The sequence below is a fragment of the Eriocheir sinensis genome, chromosome 22 (assembly GCF_024679095.1).
Source record: "Eriocheir sinensis breed Jianghai 21 chromosome 22, ASM2467909v1, whole genome shotgun sequence".
Lineage (NCBI taxonomy): Eukaryota > Metazoa > Arthropoda > Malacostraca > Decapoda > Varunidae > Eriocheir > Eriocheir sinensis.
Genome location: NC_066530.1, coordinates 1,261,913 through 1,289,412, shown reverse-complemented (window position 1 = coordinate 1,289,412; position 27,500 = coordinate 1,261,913). Strand labels below are relative to the sequence as shown.

The window sequence follows — 27,500 nt, the reverse complement described above, 5'->3', positions numbered from 1 at the left end:
GGGAAATTGAGAAAGGGGAATGAAAATGGGGAAAGAGAGAGGAAGAGAAAATAAGGTAGAAGGGAGGAGAGGGATAAGGAGGAGGGAAGGGGACTGAGAGTGAAGGGAAGTAGAGAGAAGGAGGAATGAAAAAGAGAAAAGAGTAGGAAAGAAGTAAGGGAGACAGGAGGAAAGGAGAGGGAGGTAAGGAAAGGAAGATAGGGGAATGGCGAAGGGGGAATGATAATTTGGAAAGAGAGGGAGAGAGTAAGGTTGGGAAGAGAGGGGAAGAAGGAGGGAAAATGAGTGAAAAGGGGGAAAGAGAGAGAAAGAGGAAGGAAATAAGACATGAGGAAGGGAGGGGAGGGAAGAGGGATGGCTGAGAGGAAAGGAAAGGAGGGAGAGGGGAATGAAAAGCGGAAAGAGTGAGAGAGATGAAGCATGGGAGATAAGGAATGAAAAATGTAAGAGAAAGGGGAGAGAGAGAGAGAGAGAGAGAGAGAGAGAGAGAGAGAGAGAGAGAGAGAGAGAGAGAGAGAGAGAGAGAGAGGAGTGTTCCTTTGATGATACGTAAATATTGTACAATCTGATAGAGAGATAGACAGACAAAAAGATATATAGATAAACAAGCAGACGGATAGACAGACATATGAATAGATAGACAGACAGACAGATAGATAGATAGACAGCTAATAGTATTGAATATATATACGAGTTCAGTAATAATGATAATAATATATGATAATAACGATGATTTGGGGAAGGGTTAGGAAAAGGGAAATCATTAAAAGCAGACGTGTGGAAATTAAATGATTGCCTAATGAGAGCGTGAAATTCTGTAGCCCTAAATTATTGTCTGTAGCATGAGGGGATTATGTAGGCTCTCTCTCTCTCTCTCTCTCTCTGTTCATTTATCTTCTTATGTTCCTTTCCTTCCCTTTCCATTCCTTCCATTTTTATTTTTATTTTTACATTTTCCCTTCATTTTTGCTCTTCCTTCCTTCCTTTCTTCTCTTCTCCTTCTCCTTTCTCTTCCCTTCTCCCTCTCGTTTTCCTTCTTTTCGTTTCCTTCTATTTTCATCTACTCCTTTTTTCTTCCCCTTTTCTTCCTTCCTTCCTTCCTTCCTCCCTTCCTTACTTCTGTTCTTTCTTTCATTCCTTCTTCATCATGCTTCCTGCCTCCCTAACCTCATTCTTCCACCCTCTCCACTTTCGAAATTGCCTCCTCCTCCTCCTCTCCTCCTCCTCCTCCTCCTCCTCCTCCTCCTCTTCTCCCTTAACTTCCTTTCATCCTTTCCTTTTTCCGTTTTCTTTTTCCTTGAGGTATCCGATTTGAGAGAGATAGAGAGAGAGAGAGAGAGAGAGAGAGAGAGAGAGAGAGAGAGACAGGGGGGAGGTAAGCACATTCCAGCTATTACCTTCCTCCATTGCATTTCTCCTCCTTCTCCTCTTCCTCCTCCTCCTCCTCCTCCTCCTCCTCCTCCTCCTCCTTTAGCTTGCAAACCGAAGTAGCCTCAAGCTGTCCTCTCCTTAAAATTTTTCTTCTTTCCTCCTTTCCTCTTCATTTCTTCCTCTCTATTTCCTCCATTCCTTTCATTTCCTCTTTTCTTTCTTCTTCCCTTCCTTTTACTCTCTTCCTTCCTCCTTCCCATTCGTTTCTTCATATTTCAAATCATTCCCTTTAATCTTTACTTCCTTACTTCATTCACACATTCATTTTCTCCCTTCCTTTCTTCTCCCTTTCCTTTGTTTCCTTTCTCTTTTTTCCTCCCTCCTTCTCTTTCCCTCTCTCTCTCTTTTCTTCTCAATATTTCTTCTTCTTTCCTCCTCCTTCCTTTCCTCTTCTCTCCCTTATTTCATTTCTCTTTCTTTCCTCCCTCCTTCTCTTTCCCTGTTTTTCTCTCTTCCATATATTTCCTCTTCTTATTTCTTACTTCCTTTCCTCTTCTCTCCCTTATTTCCTTTCTCTTTCTTTCCTCTCTCCTCTGTCCCTCTTTCTCTCTCTTCTTCTATATATTTCCTCTTCTTATCTCTTCCTTTTCCTCTCCCTTTCCCTTACTTCTCCTTCTCCTTTCCTCCCCTTTCTCTCTCTTCTTCTGTATTTCCACTCCTTATCTCCTCCTTCCTTTCCCTTCCCTCGCTTCCTTACGAATTATACAGAAAGGAAGAGATGGAGAGACAAGGAGATTAAAGAGGAGAGAGAGAGAGAGAGAGAGAGAGAGAGAGAGAGAGAGAGAGAGAGAGAGAGAGAGAGAGAGAGGAGGAAGAGGAAGTGTTAAGAGGAGCAGAGAGGTGGAGGAAACTAAAGACCTACTCAAAGAGGTTTAACATTTCTCGTATTTTCCTCTTGTCTTTCTCTCCCTTTTCTCTCCTCCGATCCCTCTCTTTCTCTCCTCTTTATTTTCCTGCTTTTCCTCCTCTCTCTCTCTCATTTCCTTTCCCCAACCAGAAAAGAGAGAGAGAGAGAGAGAGAGAGAGAAAAAAAGAGCGGAGAAAATGATAGATAGATAGATTATTGATAGACTGAGAGAGAAATAGAACGAGCATATGATAGAGACAGAGAAGCGAAAGAGATAGATAAATAGATAGATAGACAGACAGACTGGCAGAGATAGATTGGCAGAAATAGAGAAAGAATGATAGAGAGAGAGAGAGAGAGAGAGAGAGAGAGAGAGAGAGAGAGAGAGAGAGAACATTAAATTTCTGGCCACGTCTTCCATATTTCTGTTTGGGTATGCGTGTTCAGCCTAGGCACAATATTGCTCTCCCTGTATAATATTCTCCCGAGGGTTTCATTTGTAGTTCCAGTTGGTTTCCTCTTCCTCCTTCAGTTTTGCATCCTATTATTTTTTTTTTTTGTATAGTAAAGGAAGCAGTTCAAGGGGAAGATAAATAATGAATAAAAGCCTTGAAAAAAATAATGAAAAAAATGCCGGGAAAAAAAGTCCGGAAAAAATAATGAAAACAAAGCCGGGAAAAAATAATGAAAACAAAGCCGGGAAAAAATAATGAAAACAAAGCCAGGAAAAAATAATTAAAAAAAGCCGGGAAAAAATAATGAAAAAAGGCCGGGAAAAAATAATGAAAAAAGGCCGGGAAGAAATAATGAAAACAAAGTAGGGAAAAAAATAATGAAAACAAAGTAGGGAAAAAAATAATGAAAACAAAGCCGAGAAAAAAATAATGAAAACAAAGCCGGGAAAAAATAATGACAACAAAGCCGGGAAAAAATAATGAAAAAAGGCCGGGAAAAAATAATGAAAAAAGGCCGGGAAAAAATAATGAAAAAAAGCCGGGAAAAAAAAAGCCGGGAAAAAATAATGAAAACAAAGCCGGGAAAAAATAATGAAAAAAGGCCGGGAAAAAATAATGAAAAAAACCCGGGAAAAAATAAAAATAAAAGCCAGGAAAAAATAAAACAAAGCCGGGAAAAATAATGAAAACAAAGCCGGGAAAAAATAATGAAAAAAGCCCGGGAAAAAATAATGAAAAAAAGCCGGGAAAAAATAATAAAAAAAAGCCGGGAAAAAATAATGAAAAAAAGCCGGGAAAAAATAATAAAAAAAAGCCGGGAAAAAATAATGAAAAAAAGCCGGGAAAAAATAGTAAAAAAAAGCCGGGAAAAAATAATGAAAACAAAGCCGGGAAAAAATAATGAAAACAAAGCTGGGAAAAAATAATAAAAAAAAGCCGGGAAAAAATAATAAAAAAAGCCGGGAAAAAATAATAAAAAAATTCGGGAAAGAAGAATAAAAAAAAGCCGGGAAAAAATAATAAAAAAAAGTCGGGAAAGAATAATAAAAAAAAGCCGGGAAAAAATAATAAAAAAAAGCCGGGAAAAAATAATAAAAAAAAGCCGGGAAAAAAATAATAAAAAAGTCGAAAGAATAATAAAAAGCTGGAAAAATAATAAAAAGCTGAAAAATAATAAAAAAAGCCGGGAAAAAAAAATAAAAAAAAGCCGGTAAAAAATAATAAAAAAGCTGGAAAAAAAATAAAACAAATGGAAAAATAATAAAAAAGCCGGGAAAAAATGATAAAAAAAGACGGGAAAAAATGATAAAAAAGCTGAAAAATAATAAAAAGCTGGAAAAATAAAACAAAGCCGGGAAAAAATAACAAAAAAAAGCCGGGAAAAAATAATAAAATAACCGGGAAAAAATAATAAAAAAAAGCCGGGAAAAAATAATAAACAAAGCTGGAAAAATAATAAAAAAGCTGAAAAAATAATAAAAAAAGCCGGGAAAAAATAAAACAAAGCCGGGAAAAAATACTAAAAAAAAGCCGGGAAAAAATAAAACAAAGCCGGGAAAAAATAATAAAAAAGCTGGAAAAATAATAAAAAAGACAGGAAAAATAATAAAAAAAGCCGGGAAAAAATAATAAAACAAAGCCGGGAAAAAATAATAAAAAAAAGCCGGGAAAAAATAATAAAAAAAAGCCGGAAAAAAATAAAACAAAGCCGGGAAAAAATAATAAAAAAGCCGGGAAAAAATAATAAAAAAAGACGGGAAAAAATGATAAAAAAAAGCCGGGAAAAAATAATAAAAAAAGCCGGGAAAAAATAAAACAAAGCCGGGAAAAAATAATAAAACAAGATGGGAAAAAAAAATAAAAAACCAGGAAAATAATAAAAAAAAGCTGGAAAAAATAATAAAAAGCTGGAAAAAATAAAAAAAAAGCCGGGAAAAAATAATAAAAAAAGCCGGGAAAAAATAAAACAAAGCCGGGAAAAAATACTTAAAAAAAGCCGGGAAAAAATAAAACAAAGCCGGGAAAAAATAATAAAAAAAAAGCCGGGAAAAAATAATAAAAAAAGCCGGGAAAAAATAATGAAAACAAAGCCGGGAAAAAATAATGAAAACAAAGCCGGGAAAAAATAATGAAAACAAAGCCGGGAAAAAATAATGAAAACAAAGCCGGGAAAAAATAATGAAAACAAAGCCGGGAAAAAATAAAACAAAGCCGGGAAAAAATAATGAAAAAGCCTGGAAAAAATAAAACAAAGCCGGGAAAAAATAAAACAAAGCCGGGAAAAAATAAAACAAAGCAGGGGAAAAATAATGAAAACAAAGCCGGGAAAAAATAATGAAAACAAAGCCGGGAAAAAATAATGAAACAAGCCGGGAAAAACTAATGAAAACAAAGCCGGGAAAAAATAATGAAAACAAAGCCGGGAAAAAATAATGAAAACAAAGCCGGGAAAAAATAATGAAAACAAAGCCAGGAAAAAATAATGAAAACAAAGCCGGAAAAAAATAATGAAAACAAAGCCGGGAAAAAATAATGAAAACAAAGCCGGGAAAAAATAATGAAAACAAAGCCGGGAAAAAATAATGAAACAAGCCGGGAAAAAATAATGAAAACAAAGCTGGAAAAATAATAAAAAGCTGGAAAAAATAATGAAAACAAAGCTGGAAAAATAATGAAAACAAAGCCGGGAAAAAATAATGAAAACAAAGCCGGGAAAAAATAATGAAAACAAAGCCGGGAAAAAATAATGAAACAAGCCGGGAAAAAATAATGAAAACAAAGCCGGGAAAAAATAATGAAACAAGCCGGGAAAAAATAATGAAAACAAAGCCGGGAAAAAATAATTAAACAAGCCGGGAAAAAAAATAATGATACAAGCCGGGAAAAAAAATAATGATACAAGCCGGGAAAAAAAATTATGATACAAGCCGGGAAAAAAAATAATGAAAACAAAGCCGGGAAAAAATAATAAAAAAGCCGGGAAAAAATAATGAAAACAAAGCCGGGAAAATAATGAAAACAAAGCTGGAAAAATAATGAAAACAAAGTTGGAAAAAATAATAAAAAAGCTGGAAAAATAATGAAAACAAAGCCGGGAAAAAATAATAAAAAAGCCGGGAAAAAATAATGAAAACAAAGCCGGGAAAAAATAATGAAAACAAAGCCGGGAAAAAATAATGAAAACAAAGCCGGGAAAAAATAATGAAAACAAAGCCGGGAAAAAATAATAAAAAAAGCCGGGAAAAAATAATGAAAACAAAGCCGGGAAAAAATAATGAAAACAAAGCCGGGAAAAAATAATAAAAAAAGCCGGGAAAAAATAATGAAAACAAAGCCGGGAAAAAATAATGAAAAAAAGCCGGGAAAAAAATAATGAAAAAAGCCCGGGAAAAAATAATGAAAACAAAGCCGGGAAAAAATAATGAAAACAAAGCCGGGAAAAAAATAATGAAAACAAAGCCGGGAAAAAAATAATGAAAAAAGCCCGGGAAAAAATAATGAAAACAAAGCCGGGAAAAAATAATGAAAACAAAGCCGGGAAAAAATAATAAAAAAAGCCGGGAAAAAATAATGACAACAAAGCCGGGAAAAAATAATGAAAAAAAGCCGGGAAAAAAATAATTAAAAAAGCCCGGGAAGAAATAATGACAACAAAGTAGGGAAAAAAATAATGAAAACAAAGCCGGGAAAAAATAATGAAAACAAAGCCGGGAAAAAATAATGAAAAAAGACCGGGAAAAAATAATGAAAACAAAGCCGGGAAAAAAAATAATGATACAAGCCGGGAAAAAAAATAATGAAAACAAAGCCGGGAAAAAATAATGAAAACAAAGCCGGGAAAAAATAATGAAAACAAAGCCGGGAAATAATAATGAAAAAAAACGGGAAAAATAATTTAAAAAACGGGAAAAAATAATTTAAAAAACGAGAAAAAACAAGCCCGCTAATCATTTATCGTATTTTTCTCACTCCCTTGTTTTTTTTTGGTCTTCCTTCCTTCCTTCCTTTATTCCTTCCCTGTGTTTTTTTCTCGTATTTTTCTTATTCCCCTTTTATTCGTTCTTCCTTCCTTCCTTCCTTTATTCCTTCCCTGTGTTTTTTTTTTCTCGTATTTTTCTTATTCCCCTTTTATTCGTTCTTCCTTCCTTCCTTCCTTTATTCCTTCCCTGTGTTTTTTTCTCGTATTTTTCTTATTCCCCTTTTATTCGTTCTTCCTTCCTTCCTTCCTTCCTTCCCTGTGTTTATTCTCCTTCGTAATTTATGTTTGGTTCTAACTCGTTTCCTCTTTCCTCCTTCAACTTTCTGTTTTTCTTTCCACCTCTTTCTTGTTTTGTGTCCCATTCATCATTTTTTTCTTTCCCTCCTTATATTTACTTTGTTTCCTTTTTTCTCCTTCAATTTTCTGTTTTTCTTTTCTTTCCACCCCTTCTTTTTTTGTGACTCATTCATCGTTTCTTCTTTCACTTTTTATATTTACTTCCAATGTAGTTTTTTTTCTTAGATTCCTCAAGTTTCCTCTCTTTTTCCCTCCATTTTTCCTCTCCTCCTCCTACCTCTTCCTCCTCTTCGTTCCTTGAGTAATTCAGATTCCCTTCTTTTCTTTCTTCCCCTCAATCTTTCCTTTCTTTCCTTCCTTCTTTCAGTTTTCCCTTTTCCTCTCAAGCTTCCTCTTTTTTTTCTCTCCATTCTCCTTCTCCTCCTCTTACCTCTTCCTCCTCTTCGCTCCTTAATTAATTCAGATTCCCTTTTTTTCTTTCTTCCCCTCAATCTTTCCTTTCTTTCCTTCCTTCTCTCAACTTTCCCTTTTCCTCTCAAGTTTCCTCTTTTTCTCTTCATTTTCCTTCTCCTCTTGCCTCTTCCTCCTCTTCGTTCCTTAATTAATTCAGATTCCCTTTTTTTCTTTCTTCCCCTCAATCTTTCCTTGTCTTCCTTCCTTCTCTCACTTTCCCTTTTCCTGTCATGTTTCCTCTTTTTTTCTCTCCATTTTCCTTCTCCTCCTCCGACCTCTTCCTCCTCTTCGTTTCTTGATTAATTCAGATTCACTTTTTTTCTTTCTTCCCCTCAATCTTTCCTTTCTTTCCTTCCTTCTCTCAACTTTCCCTTTTCCTGTCAAGTTTCCTCTTTTTCTCTCCATTTTCCTTCTCCTCCTCCTGCCTCTTCCTGCTCTTCGTTCCTTGAGTAATTCAGATTCCCTTTTTTTCTTTCTTCCCCTCAATCTTTCCTTGTCTTCCTTCCTTCTCTCAGCTTTCCCTTTTCCTCTCAAGTTTCCTCTTTTTCTCTTCATTTTCCCTCTCCTCCTCCCACCTCTTCCTCCTCTTCGTTCCTTAATTAATTCAGATTCCCTTTTTTTCTTTCTTCCCTTCAATCTTTCCTTGCTTTCCTTCCTTCTCTCAACGTTCCACTTTCCTTCTTTTCCTTCTTTTCTCTGGGTTTTTTCTTTCCTTCCTAACACCGTACCTCCATCTCTTATTTTTTCCTTTCTTCAGCCCTCCTTTTCCTTTCTTTGTTTCCTTCTTTTCGTTAACCTGCCTTTCCTTTCCTTCCTCTCTTCAACCTTCCATACCTCAATTTCCTCACTCTCTTTCCTGCCTTCCTTCTTTACCTCCTTTTTCCAACTCATCCTTCATCTTCGTCTCTTCCATCCTTTTCCCTTCCTTCCTTCTTTCCTTCCTTATATATATTTCCCATTTTTTTATACTTTACTTTCTAATTCCTCTATCTTCATAAAAACTTTCTCTCTTTCTTCTTCCTTTCCTTTTTTCCTTTCTTCAACTTTCCCTTTTCCATTCTGTCTTTGCCTATCTTTTTTTTCCATTTTTTCATTCTTTTCCTTTCATCAACTCTTCATTTTCCCTCTCTTTTTCCTCCCTTCAACCCTCCCTTTCCTCCCTTCTCTTCCCTTCCTTTCCCAATCTCCTACTCTCTTTTTCCTCGCTGTGTGTTACTTCGAATTGTGGTCTTGTTACACGTATTTGCCATATCACTGAATGCCTATTATTATTTGTTTTCAATTTTCCTTTCAACGAACTCAATCTACATTTTAATCAATTGCTCTGACTGAGGCTGACATTCTCTCTCTCTCTCTCTCTCTCTCTCTCTCTCTCTCTCTCTCTCTCTCTCTCTCTCTCTCTCTCTCTCTCTCTCTCTTTCATTTCTCCGTTCGTGGTGTGGTTCGTCTTTAAAGAGAGAGAAAGAGAGAGAGCGAGAGACAGAGAGAGAAAGAGAAAGAGAGTAAGTGTGAGACTGGAGGCAGGCGTTACTCTCTCTCTTTCTCTCTCTCTCTCCCTCCCTCCCTTCCTCTCTCTCTCTCTTTCACACCCTGTTCACACTACCTTGGCAAATAGGCCCCGCCCACGTACCTCATTAACGCATATCATTGGTCAACGCACAAGCAAGGAGTAATGAGGAGAGGGAGTGAAGGAACAGGGAGACCTTGAGACCCTTCTACATTTGCCTTTCTTCAACCCTATCTTCAGTACATTGTTTCCTTCCGTCATTTTCCTCCTTTCTTCCTTCCATGCCTGCTTTTATCCACCCATCCTTGCTTTCCTTCCTTCAATCTGCCCTTCCCTTCCTTTTCTTTCCTTCCTTCAATCTGCCCTTCCCTTCCTTTTCTTTCCTTCCTTCAATCTGCCCTTCCCTTCCTTTTCTTTCCTCCCTTCAATCTGCCCTTCCCTTCCTTTTCTTTCCTTCCTTCAATCTGCCCTTCCACTTCTTTTCTTTCCGTCCTTTTTTCTTTCCTTCAACCCTTCCTTTTCTTTACCTTCCTGCTTTATTTACCTACCACTCCTTCAAGAAAATAGGACCTCGAAGATGGATACAGATAGACAGAGATGTAGGAAGTGAGGCTGACAGAGGAACAGAAGAACAGAAGAACAGAACAACAGGAAGACAGAAGACCAGACCCAAAACGTAACAGAAATAGAGTAACGGAGAAACAGAAAAAACATTATAAACAGGGTAACATGAAAACAGAAGAACAGACCAACAGAAATACAGAGAAACAGAGAATCAACAGGTTTTTTTTTTTTAACATTGCGGCCTATTGCGCCGGTAGGCTTCTTCCCGGTGGATCCTGATGGTCGGTCCAAGGCTTCTTTCCGGTGGTTCCTGATGGTCGGCCCAGCCTGTTCTGGCGCAGGCGAGTGTTTATAGTGGCGCCATCTTGCATTGGCTCATACTGCCCTCCCAGAGCTCATCTTTGATCCTAGAATCTAGAGTCCGGGTTGATAGGTGGTCTTCTGGACAGCATGTGGGTAGTTTTAAGCCACTCGGCGGCGGCTGAAAAATCCCAGCTTAGTGGCACCGGGCGGGGATTGAACTCGCGTCCTCCTGAACACGGGGCCGTTACTCTGACGACTCAGCCACCAGCCACTCAGCCACAGCAACAGGAACAGAACATCAGAGAAAGAGAGCAACAGAACAGGAGAAACAGAGGAACAAAACGACAGGAAAACAGAGAAACAGAAAAACAGCAACAGGAACAGAACATCAGAGAGAGAGAGCAACAGAACAGGAGAAACAGAGGAACAAAACGACAGGAAAACAGAGAAACAGAAAAACAGCAACAGGAACAGAACATCAGAGAAAGAGAGCAACAGAACAGGAGAAACAGAGGAACAAAACGACAGGAAAACAGAGAAACAGAAAAACAGCAACAGGAACAGAACATCAGAGAAAGAGAGCAACAGAACAGGAGCAACAGAGGAACAAAACGACAGGAAAACAGAGAAACAGAAAAACAGCAACAGGAACAGAACATCAGAGAGAGAGAGCAACAGAACAGGAGAAACACAGAAACAAAACAACAGGAAAACAGAGAACAGAAAAACTGCAACAGGAACAGAACATCAGAGAAAGAGAGCAACAGAACAGGAGCAACAGAGGAACAAAACAACAGGAAAACAGAGAAACAGAAAAACAGCAACAGGAACAGAACATCAGAGAAAGAGAGCAACAGAACAGGAGCAACAGAGGAACAAAACAACAGGAAGACAGAGAAACAGAAAAACAGCAACAGGAACAGAACATCAGAGAAAGAGAGGAACAGGAAAACAGAGAAACAGAAGAATAGTAAAACAGAGAAACGGAGCAACAAAAGAAGATCCAATAGACAGAAAGTAATTGGAGAAGTCTCGTAAATGCCACCCACCTCTTGACTCTAAGGAAGAAGACGAAGAAAGAAGACGAAAGAAAAAGAAGAAAAAGAAGAAGACGAAGAAGAAGACTTATTTGTTGTAATCTAAGTAAGGTAAAGACAAAAGAAGAAGAAGAAGGAAGAGAAGCGAAGAAAAGGAGGAAGAGGAATAGATAAAAGAGGCATAGAAAGAAGGAGAAAAAGAAGAACAAGTAAAAATAAGATAAGAAGTGGAAAAACAAGGGTGATATTAAAAGGAAGAAGAAAAAGGAAGAGAAGGAAAGGAAGATGAACGAGCATAACAAAAGGAAGATTAAGATAACAAAAGGAAGAGGAAGAAAAATAAGTTAGAAGGAAGATATTAAAAAGAAGAAAAAGAGAAGAAAAAAGAAAAATAGAAAAGATAAAAAAGAAGAAAAAAAGAAAGAAAAATCAAAAAGGAAAACAGAACAAGATGAACAAGAAGACTTACTGGAGGTACTTAAAGGTCAATACAGAGTGAACATAATCTCTTGGAAAAGGTCATTCCCAGTGCGTCATTGTCAGCTAGTAATTACATCGGTTGATTAAGAGTAGGTGTACCTTTGACACGGGGATTTTTGATGCGTTATTTTTAGGTAATTGCAGCTTGGTTATTGTCGTGTCTCTCTCTCTCTCTCTCTCTCTCTCTCTCTCTCTCTCTCTCTCTCTCTATCTATTTATCTCTGGCTTTCTCATTCTCCTCCTCCTCCTCCTCCTTTTCCTGCTCTTCTTCCTTCCTTACATATTTTTCTTCTTCTTTTCTTCTTTTCTTCTTCTTGTTCTTTGTCTTCTTCAAATCCATCTTCTTCATCTTCTTTTTCATTTTCTTCGTTTTCTTTTTCCTCTTTTTTCCTCTTCTTTTTCTTATTATTATTCATCCTTGTTTCTCCTCCTCTTTCTCTTCTAGCTCCTACTATTACATCTACTCCTCTTCCTCTTTTCCTCCTTCTACTCCTCCTCCTTCTCCTCCTCCTCCTTCAAACAGCCAAAACGTCAGAGGTAAGATTCATGTTACGACCTGGTATTCAAGTCGTCCCGCGCGCATCAGCCGGGAACCTCAGGCCGAGATGAGACGTAAATATATGTTCCTGAATGCAATAACGGAGAAAGGTGCGATCCCGGAGGAGGAGGAGGAGGAGGAGGAGGAGGAGGAGGAAACGTTGGATGAGAAAGCAATTGAGGAAGACCTGTTTGGCTTATCAAGAGGTTGTCTGCTGTTGAGTTTTTCTTTGATCTTCTTCTACGATCTTTTCTTTTTTACTTGATTTTTTTGTTACTTTTTTTGTTTTGCTTTTTTTGTTTATTTCTTGATCTTGTTCTTATACTTCATGTTTTTTGTTGTTATTGTTGTTATATACTTTTTCTTTATTTTCTATATATAAATAAATAGAGAGAGAGAGAGAGAGAGAGAGAGAGAGAGAGAGAACTGTGGGAAAATAGGAAATTCAGGAACAGCAATAGGAGGAGGAGGAGAAGGGGTTGGAGGAGGAGGAGGAGGAGGAAGAGGAGGAGGAGGAGGAGGAGGAGGAGGAGGAGGAGGAGGTATATGAACACTTATGGGAGGAAATGAGGGAACGTTGAGGACTGGAAGAGAGGGTTGAGAGAGAGAGAGAGAGAGAGAGAGAGAGAGAGAGAGAGAGAGAGAGAGAGAGAGTTAAGAGAAGACAAATTAACGGAATGGAGGAGGAGGTGAAAGGGGATAGGGAATGTGGGAAGAGATGAAGATAAGATAAAAGGAGGAGTTGAAGGAAGAGGAAGAGGAGGAGGAGGAGGAGGAGGAAGATGCACTGCTGAGGTACTATTTGGGGAAAGTGTTGAAGGAGACGGAAAATTTTGGGAAGAGGAGGAGAGGAGGAGGAGGAGGAGGAGGAGGAGGAGGAGGAGGTAGGGAGGGAAAGAGGGAGGAGGAGGGTGTTAAAGGTGAGGGTTTCATCAAGTCTTCCTGAATACACCCACCTCCTCCTCCTCCTCCTCCTCCTCCTCCTCCTCCTCCTCTTCCTCGTTTGTGTGTTCGACTTCCTCCCTCATGACTCTCTCTAATGAATTACTCTCACTCGCTTCACTCTCTCTCTCTCTCTCTCTCTCTCTCTCTCTCTCTCTCTCTCTCTCTCTCTCTCTCTCTCTCTCTCTCTCTCTCTCTCTCTCTCTCTCTCTCTCTCTCTCTCTCTCTCTCTCTCTCTCGTTTTCCCTCTTTTTCTGGGCTTTCCCGAATTCACTCACTTTCGCTCCTCCTCCTCCTCCTCCTCCTCCTCCTACTCCTCCTACTCCTCCTCCTCTTCAGAATGTATGACCCTGACCTCTCTATCGCCATCATGTGTGTGAATTGGAGAGAGAGAGAGAGAGAGAGAGAGAGAGAGAGAGAGAGAGAGAGAGAGAGAGAGAGATTCCAGTATTTGATAAACCTAACTTTACGAATGTCATTTCTTTGATCCTTTTCATCCTGATTCTCCTCCTCCTCCTCCTCCTCCTCCACTTCTTTTTCCACCTCCAACTCTTCCTCTTCTTTCCCCTTCTCCTACTTCTCTCATTCGCATTTTTTCAACTTTAATACATCCTTCATATCTCCTCCTCCTCCTCCTCTGCCTCCTTCTTCTTATACTCTCCATTCCTCCTCCTCTTCTTTCTCCTCCTCATTCTTCTCTCATTCCCATTTTCTTCAACGTTCAATATATACCTTTAAATTACTTCTTCCTCCTCTCCTTCTCTCTCCTCCTCCTCTTCCTTCTCCTCTTCCTTCTCTCATTCAGTTTTTACATCCGTTCAATATATATCTTTAATCTATACCTCCTCCTCCTCCTCCTCCTCCTCCTCCTCCTCCTCCTCCTCCTCCTTTTCCTCCTCCTCCTTCTCCTCCTCGACAATTAACACACTAAAGACGGCGTGTTCCTTGCAGCTATCGTCGTGGGGTAGAAAACGGGGCTCGCAAATTGAAGGCAGACTTATGTGTGTTTAAAAGAAAATGGATTGTGTGGACTTGAGAGAAAATGGAGTAGTGGTTTACGTCTCTTGTTCCTCGTTTTCTTCTCTCCTTTCTTCTTTTGATTATTTGATGTTTTTCTTTCTTTTCGTTTCTTCTATATTTATTTTTATCCTTCCTGTACTTTTCTTTCTTTTATTTTTCCTTCATTTTCTTCTTTGTTTTTTTATTTATCTTTTATTTTCTTGTTTCAGTTTTCTTTTGCTTTCCTCTTTCTCTATTTTCTTTCTGCTTTTTTTTTCTCATTGTATTTCTTTATTTATTTTTTCCCTCTTTATTGTTTTTATACCTGGTTTTTTTTTCCTTCTTTCATATCTTGTTTCTTTCTCTTGCTTTCTTTTTATCCCCTTGCCTAACTGTCTGTCTATCTATCTATCTATCTACCTATCTATCTGTTTATCTGCAACCCAAAATAAATAAAATAAATTAAAAAGGAAAATGAAAGGGTAAGAAAATAAAGGGAAGAGGAGGAGGAGGAGGCGGAGGAGGAGGAAGAGAAACAGGAGGAAGAAAAATGAGGAGGAAGAGGAAGGGAGGGAGGAATGACTCATGTGGAGGTAATGAGAAGAGGCAAACATGGGACTGGTGATGGAAGAGGAGGAGGAAGAGGAGGAGGAGGAGGAGGAGGAGGAGGAGGAGGAGGAGGAGGTGAGTGAGCTTGGCATGAAGTGGCTGAATGAATGGAGATTGGAGAGAGAGAGAGAGAGAGAGAGAGAGAGAGAGAGAGAGATGAAGGGAAACCAGGAGGAGGAAGATTAAGAGGAGGAGGAGGAGGAGGAAGAAGAGGTTAAGCATATAGGAAGAGGATTTAGACGGAAAAGGGAATGGTAGAGGAATATCAAAGAGGAGGAGGAGGAGGAGGAGGAGGAGGAGGAGGAGGAGGAGGGCAGCTGGAAGATAAGGCAACAGACAGATGTAATGTTCAAACAACCAATCACGCTTTTGAATTCTCTCTCTCCCTCTCAATTCATCTCGTGTATCTAACCATCTACCTATCTATCTATCTGTCTATCTATCTATGCTTCTCTCTTTCTTGCTCTCTTTCCATCTATCTGTCTATCGTTTTTGTTGATCTCTAATATTATATCTATCTATTCGTGGGAGCGGTGAGTAGCGGGCTTTTTTTTTTTACACTTTTTTGTTGCCCTTGAGCCGTCTCCTTTGTTGTAAAAAAATCTATCTATCTTTGTTTTCTCTATCTATCTATCTACCATCTATCTCCATCTGTGTTTATCTTTTTCGACCCTATCTTTCTATCTCTATATTTCTGCTTTTCCTTATTATCTGTCTTTTCATCTCTTATCTCTAATCGTATATCTGTTTATCTTTTTATGTTCTCTTTTCTCCCTATCTAACATTATCATCTAACTATTTATTTTTTTTGTTTCTCTCTAATCATCTATCAGGTTATCTCATTTCGCTTTCCTTTCTCTAAACATGTATTTATTTATCTATTTTTGTTCTCTCTATCTATCAATCTCTTTCGCCAGGTTATCGTGAACGGCCTAAACGAACACTTTCCTTGCCTCTATTCACTTTTAGACTGGATTTATTGGCGGTTTGGCTCTATCTATCTATCTATCTATCTGTCTGTCTATCAATCTCTTTAACCATTCATCTATCTATTTTTTTCGCCAAGTTATCGTGAACGGCCTAAACGAACATTTTCCTTGCCTCTATTCACTTTTAGACTGGATTTACTGGCGGTTTGGCTCTATCTATCTATCTATATCTGTCTATCTATCTCTTTAACCATCCACCTATCTATCTTTTTCGCCAAGTTATCGTGAACAGCTTTATCCAGCACCTGTTCTCATGTATTTTCCCTTTTAGACTGGATTTACTAGCGGCTTTGACTATCTATCTATCTATCTATTTATTTATATATCTATCTATATCTTTAACCATCCACCTATCTCTCTTTTTCGCCAAGTTATCGTGAACAGCCTTATCCAGCACCTGTTCTCACCTCTTTTCCCTTTTAGACTGGATTTTACTGCCGGCTCCGACCTCTGTCTATCTATCTTTGTTTCTCTCTTTAATTGTCCATATATCTATATCGCCAGGTTATCTTGAACACACTCCATCACAACCTTTCCTGGCCCTTTTTCCTATCAGACTGGAGATACTGGCGGCTCGGTACTCTTATCTGTCTATCTATTTATCTAACAATCCATCCATCTACTGTCTTCTGTCAATCTATATTTTGTTTATCTCCAACCATATTTCTTTCAGTCTGTCTATATGTTTCTCTCTCTAACCATGTGCCTGTTTATCTCTCATTACTCTTATCTGCATATCAATCTATTTATCTAACTATCCATCCATCTACTGTCTTCTGTCAATCTATATTTTGTTTATCTCCAACCATATTTCTTTCAGTCTGTCTATATGTTTCTCTCTCTAACCATGTGCCTGTTTATCTCTCATTACTCTTATCTGCATATCTATCTATTTATCTAACTATCCATCCATCTACCGTCTTCTGTCAATCTATATTTTGTTTGTCTCCAAGCATATTTCTTTCAGTCTGTCTATATGTTTCTCTCTCTAACCGTGTGCCTGTTTATCTCTCATTACTCTTATCTGCATATCTATATATTTATCTAACTATCCATCCATCTACTGTCTTCTGTCAATCTATATTTTGTTTGTCTCTAACCATATTTCTTTCAGTCTGTCTATATGTTTCTCTCTCTAACCATGTACCTGTTTATCTCTCTTTGCTTCTCTTTCTCTCTCTAAACCATCTGTCTACCTTGTTTTATTATCCATTTCTCTATCTATATCTTTCGCCAGATTATCGTGAACAGCCTAAAGCCCTAAGCCACCACCTGTCTTTGCCTTTTTCCCTTCTCGGACTGGAGTTACTGGCGGCTTGTGACTGTCTATCTATCTATCTCTTTTCTCTGTCTCTCTAACTTTCCCTCTATCTATCTTTCTTTCGCCAGGTTATCGTGAACAGCCCTAAACCATCACCTTTCCTCGCCTCATTTCTTCTTACACACTGGAGTTACTGGCGGCTTGTGACTATCTATCTATCTATCTATCGTTGTCTCTCTCTATAACTATCCCTCCATCTATCTTTCTTTCGCCAGGTTATCGTGAACAGCCCTAAACCATCACCTTTCCTCGCCTCATTTCTTCTTACACACTGGAGTTACTGGCGGCTTGTGACTATCTATCTATCTATCTATCGTTGTCTCTCTCTATAACTATCCCTCCATCTATCTTTCTTTCGCCAGGTTATCGTGAACGGCCCAAACCAGTACCTTTCCTCGCCTCTTTTTCCCTTTTAGACTGAAGTTACTGGCTGCTCGTTGCTATATCTTTCCATATTTATCTCTGTCTATCTCTCTATCTTCGTTTCTCTCTCTCAACCGTCCATCAATCTCTATATCTTTCGCCAGGTTATCGTGAACAGACTAAACCGCCACCTTTCCTCGCCTTTTTCCCACCTCAGACTGGAGTTACCGGCGGCTTGTGGCTCTTATCTATATGTGTCTATCCATCTATCTATATATACCTTTGTTTCTCCCTCTAACAATCTATATATATGTCTATCCATCTATATACCTTTGTTTCTCCCTCTAACTATCTATCTATCTATATATGTCTATCCATCTATCTATATATACCTTTGTTTCTCCCTCTAACAATCTATCTATCTATATATGTCTATCCATCTATCTATATATACCTTTGTTTCTCCCTCTAACAATCTATCTATCTATATATGTCTATCCATCTATCTATATATACCTTTGTTTCTCCCTCTAACAATCTATCTATCTATATATGTCTATCCATCTATATACCTTTGTTTCTCCCTCTAACAATCTATCTATCTATATATGTCTATCCATCTATATACCTTTGTTTCTCCCTCTAACAATCTATCTAACTATACCTTTGTTTCTCCCTCTAACAATCTATCTATCTATCTCTTTCGCCAGGTTATCGTGAACAGCCTAAACTACAACGTTTCTCGGCTCTTTTCTTCTCACAGACTGGAGTTACTGGCGGCTCGTGGCTCACCAGGTGGACGTGCAGCTTCGGGCGTACCGTAACCTCGTGGCCGCCCTCGCCGTGTTGCCTCCCTCGCCCTCCAACGCCAACATCACACACGTCTTCTCGCCCTCCGCCGCACGGTTTGTCAAGGGTGAGTTAAGCCTGTCACCCCCATCAGCCCCTCACTCTCGCTCTCACTCTCGCTCTCTCCATCGTTTTCTCTTTTGCTATGTATGTTTACCTTTCTGTCTCTCTATGTTTGTTTGAGTGTTTGTTTTGTCTCTCTATGTGTGTTTTGGTCTTGTTATATTTTACTCGTTCATCTTTTCAGCACTTTTCTTCCTCTGTTCTTGTTTGTTTGTTTTTCTTACTCTCGTCTTGTTGTTATTATTTGTATATTTAATGCTCTAGATATGGTTTTAGTAATAGAAGTAGTAGTAGTAGTAGTAGTAGGAGGAGGAGGAGGAGGAGGAGGAGTTTAAGTAATAATTTTAGTGATTTTAAGTAGTAGTGGTGATGGTGGTAGTAGTAGTAGTAGTAGTAGCAGTAGTAGTCCTAGCCGTAGTATAGTAGTAGTAGTAGTAGTAGTAGTAGTAGCAACACCAGTAAAAACAGTATTACTACAAAAACATGACCATACAAACAATAAGAAAAATACGACCTCAAAAGTAATTACGATACCACCAAGTCATAACATTCATCCATTCACAACATTAACCAAGCAAACAACAACAACAACAACAACAACAACAACAACAACAACAACAACAACAACAACAACAACAACAACAACAACAACAACAACAACAACAACAACAAGAATAATAATCACAACAACGTCAATTCATACATAACATTAACCTGGTTTTCTCCGCCTCCTCCTCCTCTTCAAATATACATTCAACTTTATTTTTCGCGCGAGGTGTGTTTGCATATTTTTCTTTGCACGTCCTAGATTCCTGCTTATTTGCTCTTCCTCTCACGAGACTGCGCATGCGTGTTAGAGAGAGAGAGAGAGAGAGAGAGAGAGAGAGAGAGAGAGAGAATAAAAGATGAAAAAATACAGCATGAAAGAGAAAAAGGAAGAGGGAGAAGAAGAGAGAGAGAGAAAGAGAGGCTGACCAATCAACAACAAGCTCGCTGGGGACTGGCTAATCAAAAAGAGAGAGAGAGAGAGAGTCATATTGCAACCTATTTTCGTTCATTCACTCATATCTCTCTCTCTCTCTCTCTCTCTCTCTCTCTCTCTCTCTCTCTCTCTCTCTCTCCTCCGATATGGCTAACAAGGCTGAAAATAATGTTCAAGAAGATGAATCAAATTTTACGATGGAAGGAAGTGGAAGGAGTAGACAAGAGGAGGAGGAGGAGGAGGAAGAGGAAGAAGACGAGGTTTTTCACGTCATTTTCTCTCACGCCGAAGCCAGATTGAACCAATAATGAGAACCTTTCCTCCTCCTTTTCCTCCTTCTCTTCCTCCTCCTCCTCCTCCTCCTCCCTAACCTTTTCCTCATCCTACGCGTCCTCTTTTTCGTCTTCAAGTTATCCCTCCAGAAGCCAGAAAAGGAGGAAGAGGAAGAGGAGGAGGAGAGGAGTAGAAGAAGGAAGAAGAACACAACTCTAATGGCGATCAGATCTTGTCTCCTTCACGCCATTTGATCCCAGAGAACGATTTGATTCCCTTCCTCCTTCATCACTTTATGTATCATCAATATCGGCGTCATCACTCTGCTCATCATCATTATCGTCATCATCACAGATTTGTTTTTCATATATAATGAGATCCGAGGCGACTTATTATTCCGGCTGGTGTCAAATTAATGTTTTTTCACGCGTCAAGCTAAATTATGTATATGTATATGTATTCAATATGTATGTATGTATGTATTTCTATTTGTACGCATCTCTCTGTGTATATATAAACGTATGTGTAAATGCGCGTTTGTATATCTATCTATCTATATCTATCTATCTATCTATCTATCTATCTATCTATCTATCTATCTATCTATCTATCTATATATAAATATATATATATATATATATATATATATATATATATATATATATATCTATATATATATATATATATATATACATATATATGTATATATATATATATATATATACATATATATGTATATATATATATATATATATATATATATATTTTTTTGTTTTCCTGCTTTTTATGTTAATAGAAAAATATTTTTTCCCCTATCTCTATCTACCTACTTACCTACCAATTAACTTGATTCAAACACTCATTAACTAATTAACTTAGCTATTTATGGAACTAACTGGCAGACTTTGATTTACCAATTGACTGACTGACTGACTGGCTCACGCACTCACTCACTCACTCACTAACTTCCTTTACCTACTAACTAAATGACTAGCTGACTGACTGACTGACTGACTGACTAACTAAAATGCTAACTAACTAACTAACTCACTGACTAAGAAACTAACCGGCAAACTATATACACGCTCGCAACTCAAAAAGAAAACGAAAATCCATGAACACTTTGATGCAGGAAATAAACAAACTGAGGGAGGACTAGCGTAATCGAACCCCACATCAAAGCACATCGGATCGCCTCATTAGTGCACCTCAACCCTGTACACTCTATTAGTGGTGCCCGCCGCGTCCCTAATGACGTACTCGAGTTACTGCTAATGATCTATGAGCGAGTTGCCGTGCCCGCCTCCTCACCCTTGCTCTTTCCCTTCCCATGTTATCCTGTGTTGGCGGGTTGCTAATGGACATTTTTCCGGTTCTGGGAAGAGCCTAGAAATGCATTGTGCCACGTACCAATGATAACGTAGTGTACATATGACGTCCTATAAATCGCTAGTTGACTGGATATTGGAGAGATATTTCAAATTCTTCTCATTTCACGGGGAGAAGCCACCATTAGCTCGTGACGTCATCAGGCTGAAGCGGAGTACAGCCAACACGCACGCACGCACGCACACGCATACACACAAACACACCCACACAAAATATTTTCTTAATTTCACTGTAGCTGACGAAAATATGATGAGTTAACAGCAGTAGAAGCAGAAGCAGTAGTAGTAGTAGTAGTAGTAGTAGTAGTAGTCGTAGCTGTAGTAGTCGTAGCTGTAGTAGTAGTAGCTGTAGTAGTAGTAGTAGTAGTAGTAGTAGTAGTAGTAGTAGTAGTAGTAGTAGTAGTAGTAGTAGTAGTAGTAGTAGTAGTAGTAGTAGTAGTAGTAGAAGCAGTAATAGTAGTAGTAGTAGTAGTAGTTAGGTAGGTAGGTTAGGTAATAGTAAGATCAGGTAAAAAAAACGTATTGCATTTTCTGCTTAAAACGGGAATTTGTATTTTTTATTTATTTACTTTTCATCCAGTGGAATAACTCGATAGAAACGTAACATTTTTTTCCAGTATTACCAGCAGTCTGCCTTTGTTTTACTCAGCATGTATACAGCAAACATCTTATTATCCTATATACCAATTATTTTCAGCCCCACAACTTGCATTCTAATCTTCACACCTTGCCTATCCACCCGCTTACCTATCTGTATCTGTATCTGTACCAACCTGCCTCCTTGTCTAAAAGAGTAATTTGCCCCTTAGCTTTGACGTACTGTATTCGTTCTTGTATTTTAGCCGCTCACCTGTTCACAAACCTTCCAAATCCCTTACATGTTTAGCTACTTGTCGATCTTTCTATCCATCTATCTGTCTATATCTATCTATATATCTGTTTGTGCTTGTTTATATCTATCCTTATATGTCCATTTGTTTATATCAGTATCTTTTTAACTACTTTTCGATCTTTTTATCGGTCTATCTGTCTTTATCTACCTATTTAATTTTCTGTAGTTGTTTATCCTTATCATTACATGTCCAATTGTTTGCTTCCATACAGCTGCAGGCTTACATTTACTTCCCTTTATCTCTCAGCTTACATCCTCGTTGTCCCCGCGTGGTCTGCCGTGGTTGGCCATATTCTGAGCGTCGCCGAGTCAAAAGGAATCACTAGCCACGCCGCCTTCATCGTCTGTGACCCGCTCTTCGCCCCTACACCGGCACCAGCCCCCGCGCCAACACAAACACCCACTCCAGAGAGGTACAGACCCCTTGCCCAACTAACAGGAGCGCCGAAGGAGGCTGCGAGGGCTGTCATGATACTTGCAGCCACTGGGGGAGGGCGTGCGGTGGTAGCTACGCGCCCCCATGCCTCAGGGCCGCAAGATGGGCAGCTCTTGGCCATTGAAGGGAGTGGAAAAGATGACAAGAGAAGGGAGAACATGTCGCCTACCTCATCTCCTACGCTTCCTCCTCAGCTGCCTTCAGATGTCGCCACAAACTCGTCTATGGATTCTGAGGTGAGGGTTTGGATAAGTCAAGGATAGGAGATTGTAATGAGGATAGTTTTACCCCACACTACATCACACAGGCGTCTTCGTTGAGGGGTACCAAGAACCTTCAGCGCACGAGGGAAAACTGCAGGGACGGTGATATTATATAGATGATTGCGGTGAGCGTCTTGCAGCTATGGTCGTTTGGGCAGTATATAGCAGCTGAAATCATGGCCGAGATTCAAGGAAGGGAAAATATAAGCTGCTTCGGTTTCCAGTAAGGTACAAATTGTTTTCTGAGTACGACTTACAAGGCAGATGGCGCGCGTGATGCATTCTGGGTTAAATAAATGATCCGTGAACTAGCCTGCCTTATTGTTGGTGTTTCTTATCTTTTGGTTACGTGAGTTTGAATCTGGCTTTAGTTAGCTTTCGTGGGATAATGCTCGGGCCGAAAGCTAGAGAGGCCAATGTTAAAAAACTGGCTATTTGTGAAGCCTATTTTCGAACTGGTAATGTCTGTTTCAATCACTGCTACAAAGGCCAGTGTTGTCTGCACGTTAAGGACGCCACGCTGGCCCTATTTTCAGAGCCTAAGTCAATGATAAGTCTGAATTCTAATAAGCCCCTCAGAGCGTAGTTTTATGACATTCGCCCTTTTTGCTCTGAGGCCTAGAATGTTAGAGTTGGTTAGTTTTGCCTAGGGTAAGATAAGTTTGGATTGGTTTGGTTTAGATTAATGTGACTGAATTAGTATAGATAAGGTTTGATTGGCTTATGCGGGATTAGGTTAGGTTTGGTTAGATTGTCAGGTTAGGTACACTTTGATTTGTTTGGTTAGGTTAAGTATAGTTACGTTAGGTAAAGTTTGGTTAGCTTACGCAGGATTAGACTATGTTAGGTTAGTTTCGCTTACGACCGAAAGATTATGTTTGGTTAGGTTTTAGGTTCGCTTTGGTTTGGTTAGGTTAGGTTTGGTTAGGTTAGCTTGCACAGTATTAGAGTAGTGTTTTTTTTGTTTTGTTTTACATCAAAGGACACGGTTTGGTTAGGTTAGGTTAGGTTAACTTGCACAGGATTAGAGTAAGTTTGGCTAGGTAATGTTAGGTTAACTTGCACAGGATTAGAGTAAGTTTGGCTAGGTAATGTTAGGTTAACTTGCACAGGATTAGAGTACTAGAGTAGGTTTAGTTATGTTAGGTCAGGTTAGGATATATTAGGTTAGTTTACACAGGATTAGAGTAGGTTTGGTTAGATTCTAAAGTTATATCGTAGGTTTGGTTTGATGTGGTTTTGTGTGGGAGGGAAAAAATATATATTAATCTCGACTCACCTGACTATTTTCTCTTTCTCCTCATCTATTTTTATACATTTAAGTAGATAATTAAACTGGGTTACAGGTCCGGTTTCATATGATTGTGCGTGGGAGGTTAGGAAAATATTTATTAAATTTCTACTTACCTAACCAATTTTTTATATTTTTTCACAACTATTTTTACATGAATATTTCGTATATTTCAATGAAAATGAATATTCCACTCACACAGCTCTCTTGGACAGAGTGGAGTCTAAGGCTCTTCGTCTCATCAGCTCTCCTCCTCTTACTGATAGTCTTCTACCTCTTAAATTCCGCAGCCATGTTGCCTCTCTGTCTATCTTCTATCGTTATTTTCACGCTGACCGCTCTTCTGAGCTTGCTAACTGCATGCCTCCCCCCTCCCGCGGCCACGCTGCACACGACTTTCTACTCAAGCTCATCCCTTTACTGTCCAAATTCCTTACGCAAGAGTTAACCAGCATCTTCACTCTTTCATCCCTCACGCTGGTAAACTCTGGAACAAACTTCCTTCATCTGTATTTCCTCCAGCCTACGACTTGAACTCTTTCAAGAGAAGGGTATCAGGACACCTCTCCTCCCGAAGTTGACCCCTCTTTCGGCCACCTCTTTGGATTCTTTTTGGGAGCAGCGAGTAGCGGGCTTTTTTATTATTGTTTCCTTTTTTTGTGTGCCCTTGAGCTGTCTTTGTTGTAAAAAAAAAGTATTGATTTGATTAGATTTGATATTGATTTGATTTGATATAGGTAAGTTGGGGAGGCTAAAAATGTACATTAATTTCGATATTATTTTTCTCTCTATTTCCACACCTTTTTTATGAATATTTTATGGCATTTACTTAGGTAATAGGTTTAATTTGATGTAGGTAAGTTGGAGAGGCTAAAAAATGTATATTAATTTCGACTTACCTAACCATTTTTTTTTCTATCTTATTCCACATCTATTTTTTTATGAATATTTTAAAATTTAGTTAGGTAATAGGTTTGATCCAATATAAGTAAATTGGGTAGGCTATAAAATGTATATTAATTTCGACTTACCTAACCATTTTTTTTATCTTTTTCCACAGCTATCTTTTATGAATATTTTAAAGCATGAAGTTAGGTAATAGGTTTAATCTAACATAGGTAAGTTGGGGAGCCTTTAAAAATGTATATTAATTTTGACTGACCTAACAATTTTTCCCTTTTTCCACATCTATTTTGAGACTGATACATCGACAGACACAGAGACAAGATTATGTGACTCAGATTATGTTACACTCCTTCTTTTTCCCGCCTAGAGAGATACAGATAGACAAAGACAGACAGACAGACAGACAGGAAGACAAACAGTTAGAGATACAAACAGATCGAGATTTAGCTCCGACAGAAAACAAAGATAAAAAAAAAAAGATGCTCGACAGACATTATACATTTTTTTACCTTAATTCTTCTTTTCTACTTTATTTTTCATCATTAGCTTCATTTTCTTTTCTCTTTTGTCTTTCGCTATATTTTTTTTATTCTCAACTATCTTTTTTTCCATGCATCATTATTTTCCACCTTAGTTCTCTTCTTTTAAAGTGGTTCCGTTCGTTCTATTTGATATTTTAGTTTCTTTCTCTATTTTTAATCTCTATCTTCTCCGTATTTCCTTATTTTCCATTTTATTTTTTCAACATTTTCATAAATTTTCATCATTTCATCATCATTGTCTCGTTTTCCACCTTAGTTTTCTTCTTTTAAAGTGATTCCGTTTGCTCCATTTGATATTTTAGCTTCTTTCTCTCTATTTTTACTCTCTATCTTCGTATTTCCTTATTTTCCATTTTGTTTTTTCATCATTTTCATCATTTTTCATCATTTCATCATCATTGTCTTGTTTTCCAGCTTAGTTTTCTTCTTTTAAAGTGATTCCGTTCGTTCCTTTTGATATTTTAGCTTCTTTCTCTCTATTTTTACTCTGTCTTCGTATTTCCTTATTTTCCATTTTGTTTTTTCATAATTTTCATCATTTTTCACCATTTCATCATCATTGTCTCGTTTTCCAGCTTAGTTTTCTTCTTTTAAAGTGATTCCGTTTGTTCCATTTGGTATTCTAGTTTCTTTCTCTTTATTTTTACTCTCTATCTTCATATTTCCTTATTTTCCATTTTGTTTTTTCATCATTTTCATCATTTTTCATCATTTCATCATCATTGTCTCGTTTTCCAGCTTAGTTTTCTTCTTTTAAAGTGTTTCCGTTTGCTCCATTTGATATTTTAGCTTCTTTCTCTCTATTTTTACTCTATCTTCGTATTTCCTTATTTTCCATTTTGTTTTTTCATCATTTTCATCATTTTTCACCATTTCATCATCATTGTCTCGTTTTCCAGCTTAGTTTTCTTCTTTTAAAGTGATTCCGTTCGTTCCATTTGATATTTGATTTTCCATTTCCTTTCCGTGCGCGCCTTTCTCTATCTTCTCCGCATTTCATTATATTCCATTTTGTTTTGTTTTTCTCCTCTGCATTTTTTTTCTTATTTCCATTTCCATTTCTTTTCCGTGCACGCCTTTTTCTATCTGATCCGCATTTCATTGTTTTCCATTTTGTCTTTTCTCATTTGCAATTTTCTTTTTTTCTCCATTTCCATTTCTTTTCCGTGCGCACCTTTTTCCATGCTAAAAGCGGAACTATTACTAACTTTTTGCATATGCCTTCAAACGCAAGTGGAAAAAAAACTGCAATATTCTCGACTCCCCAAACCATTTTTTCTTCTCTTTTTTCCATTTTTTTTTTTCATAGTTACTTTTATTATGCGTCCGTGCTCTCTTTTTTTCATACATATAAGTGCTTCGATTTTGACTCTAAACGTAAGCGAAAAAAAAATGTAATATTCTAGTCTCACCAAACCATTTTTTCTTCTCTTTCTTTCATATTTCTTTACTTTTTTAACTTTTATCATTAGCTTATTTTTTTTGTTGCTTGTCTTTAGTGATGTTTTTTTGTTTATCTCTTTTCTTAACCTATTTTTATCTTATATTTCTTTTTTTAGTTTTATCATTAACTATTTTTTGTTTTGTTTTCTTTTGTTTGTCTCTGTCCTTAATATATTTTTTTACCTTATTTATTCTTTTTTACTTTATTTTTTTATTACTTTCGTTTTCTTTTCTTTTTTGTCTCGTCATATTTTTTTTTATTCTCAACTATCTTTTATCAATACATCTTTATTTTCCTCTTTAATTTTCCTCTTTAAAGTGATTCCGTTTGTTCCATTTGATATTTTTGTTTCTTTCTCACTATCTTTAATCTCTATCTTCTCCGTTTTCCTTATTTTCCTTTTTTTCATCATTTTCATAATTTTTCATCATTTCATCATCATTGCCTCGTTTTCCACCTTAGTTTTCTTCTTTAAAGTGATTCCGTTTGTTCCAGTTGATATTTTAGTTTCTTTCTCACTATCTTTAATCTCTATCTTCTCCGCATTTCATTATTTTCCACTTTGTCCTTCCATCTTTACCTTCGTTGTCTAGTCCTCAAAACGTTAATAATTTTGCTCCTCTCAATCCTCTCTCCATATATCATTGTTCTCCACTCTTTTTTTTTCATTTAAATGGTTTATCTATCTAATCTGTCTATCCATTTAGATTTAAGTGTCTCTCTGTACATCTATCTTACGTCTTTCTATCTATCTATATCTATCTGTATATTTATTTCTAATTTTAATCACCTATATCTATCTTTCTATGCACCTATTTCTATGCATCTCTCTACATCTTTATCTTACCTTTCTATCTCTCTATCTATGAATCCCTTCCTATATTAATTCTTATATCTCTATCTTCAATTTCCAATTTTCCTTTTTCGTTTTCATTATCAGTGGTTACTAAGTCTTTATTCTCATTTAAGTGATAATATAATAGCTCGTCTATCTAACCCTCTGTTCATAATCTCTATTCTTTCTTCCATAACATATCATTTCCACCTTCTTACCATC

General features: G+C 37.6%; 1 protein-coding gene across 3 annotated transcripts in view; it reads left to right on the top strand.

Moving 5' to 3' along the window:
• Positions 1-27,500, top strand: part of LOC127001905 (uncharacterized) — a 111,638-nt gene that overhangs the window by 12,591 nt on the left and 71,547 nt on the right. For all 3 annotated transcript variants that reach the window (XM_050867139.1, XM_050867140.1, XM_050867138.1), the window contains exons 3-4: positions 17,878-18,030; positions 21,809-22,233. In XM_050867139.1, coding sequence (XP_050723096.1) covers positions 17,878-18,030; positions 21,809-22,233 — 578 coding nt within the window. The remainder of the gene's footprint in view (positions 1-17,877; positions 18,031-21,808; positions 22,234-27,500) is intronic.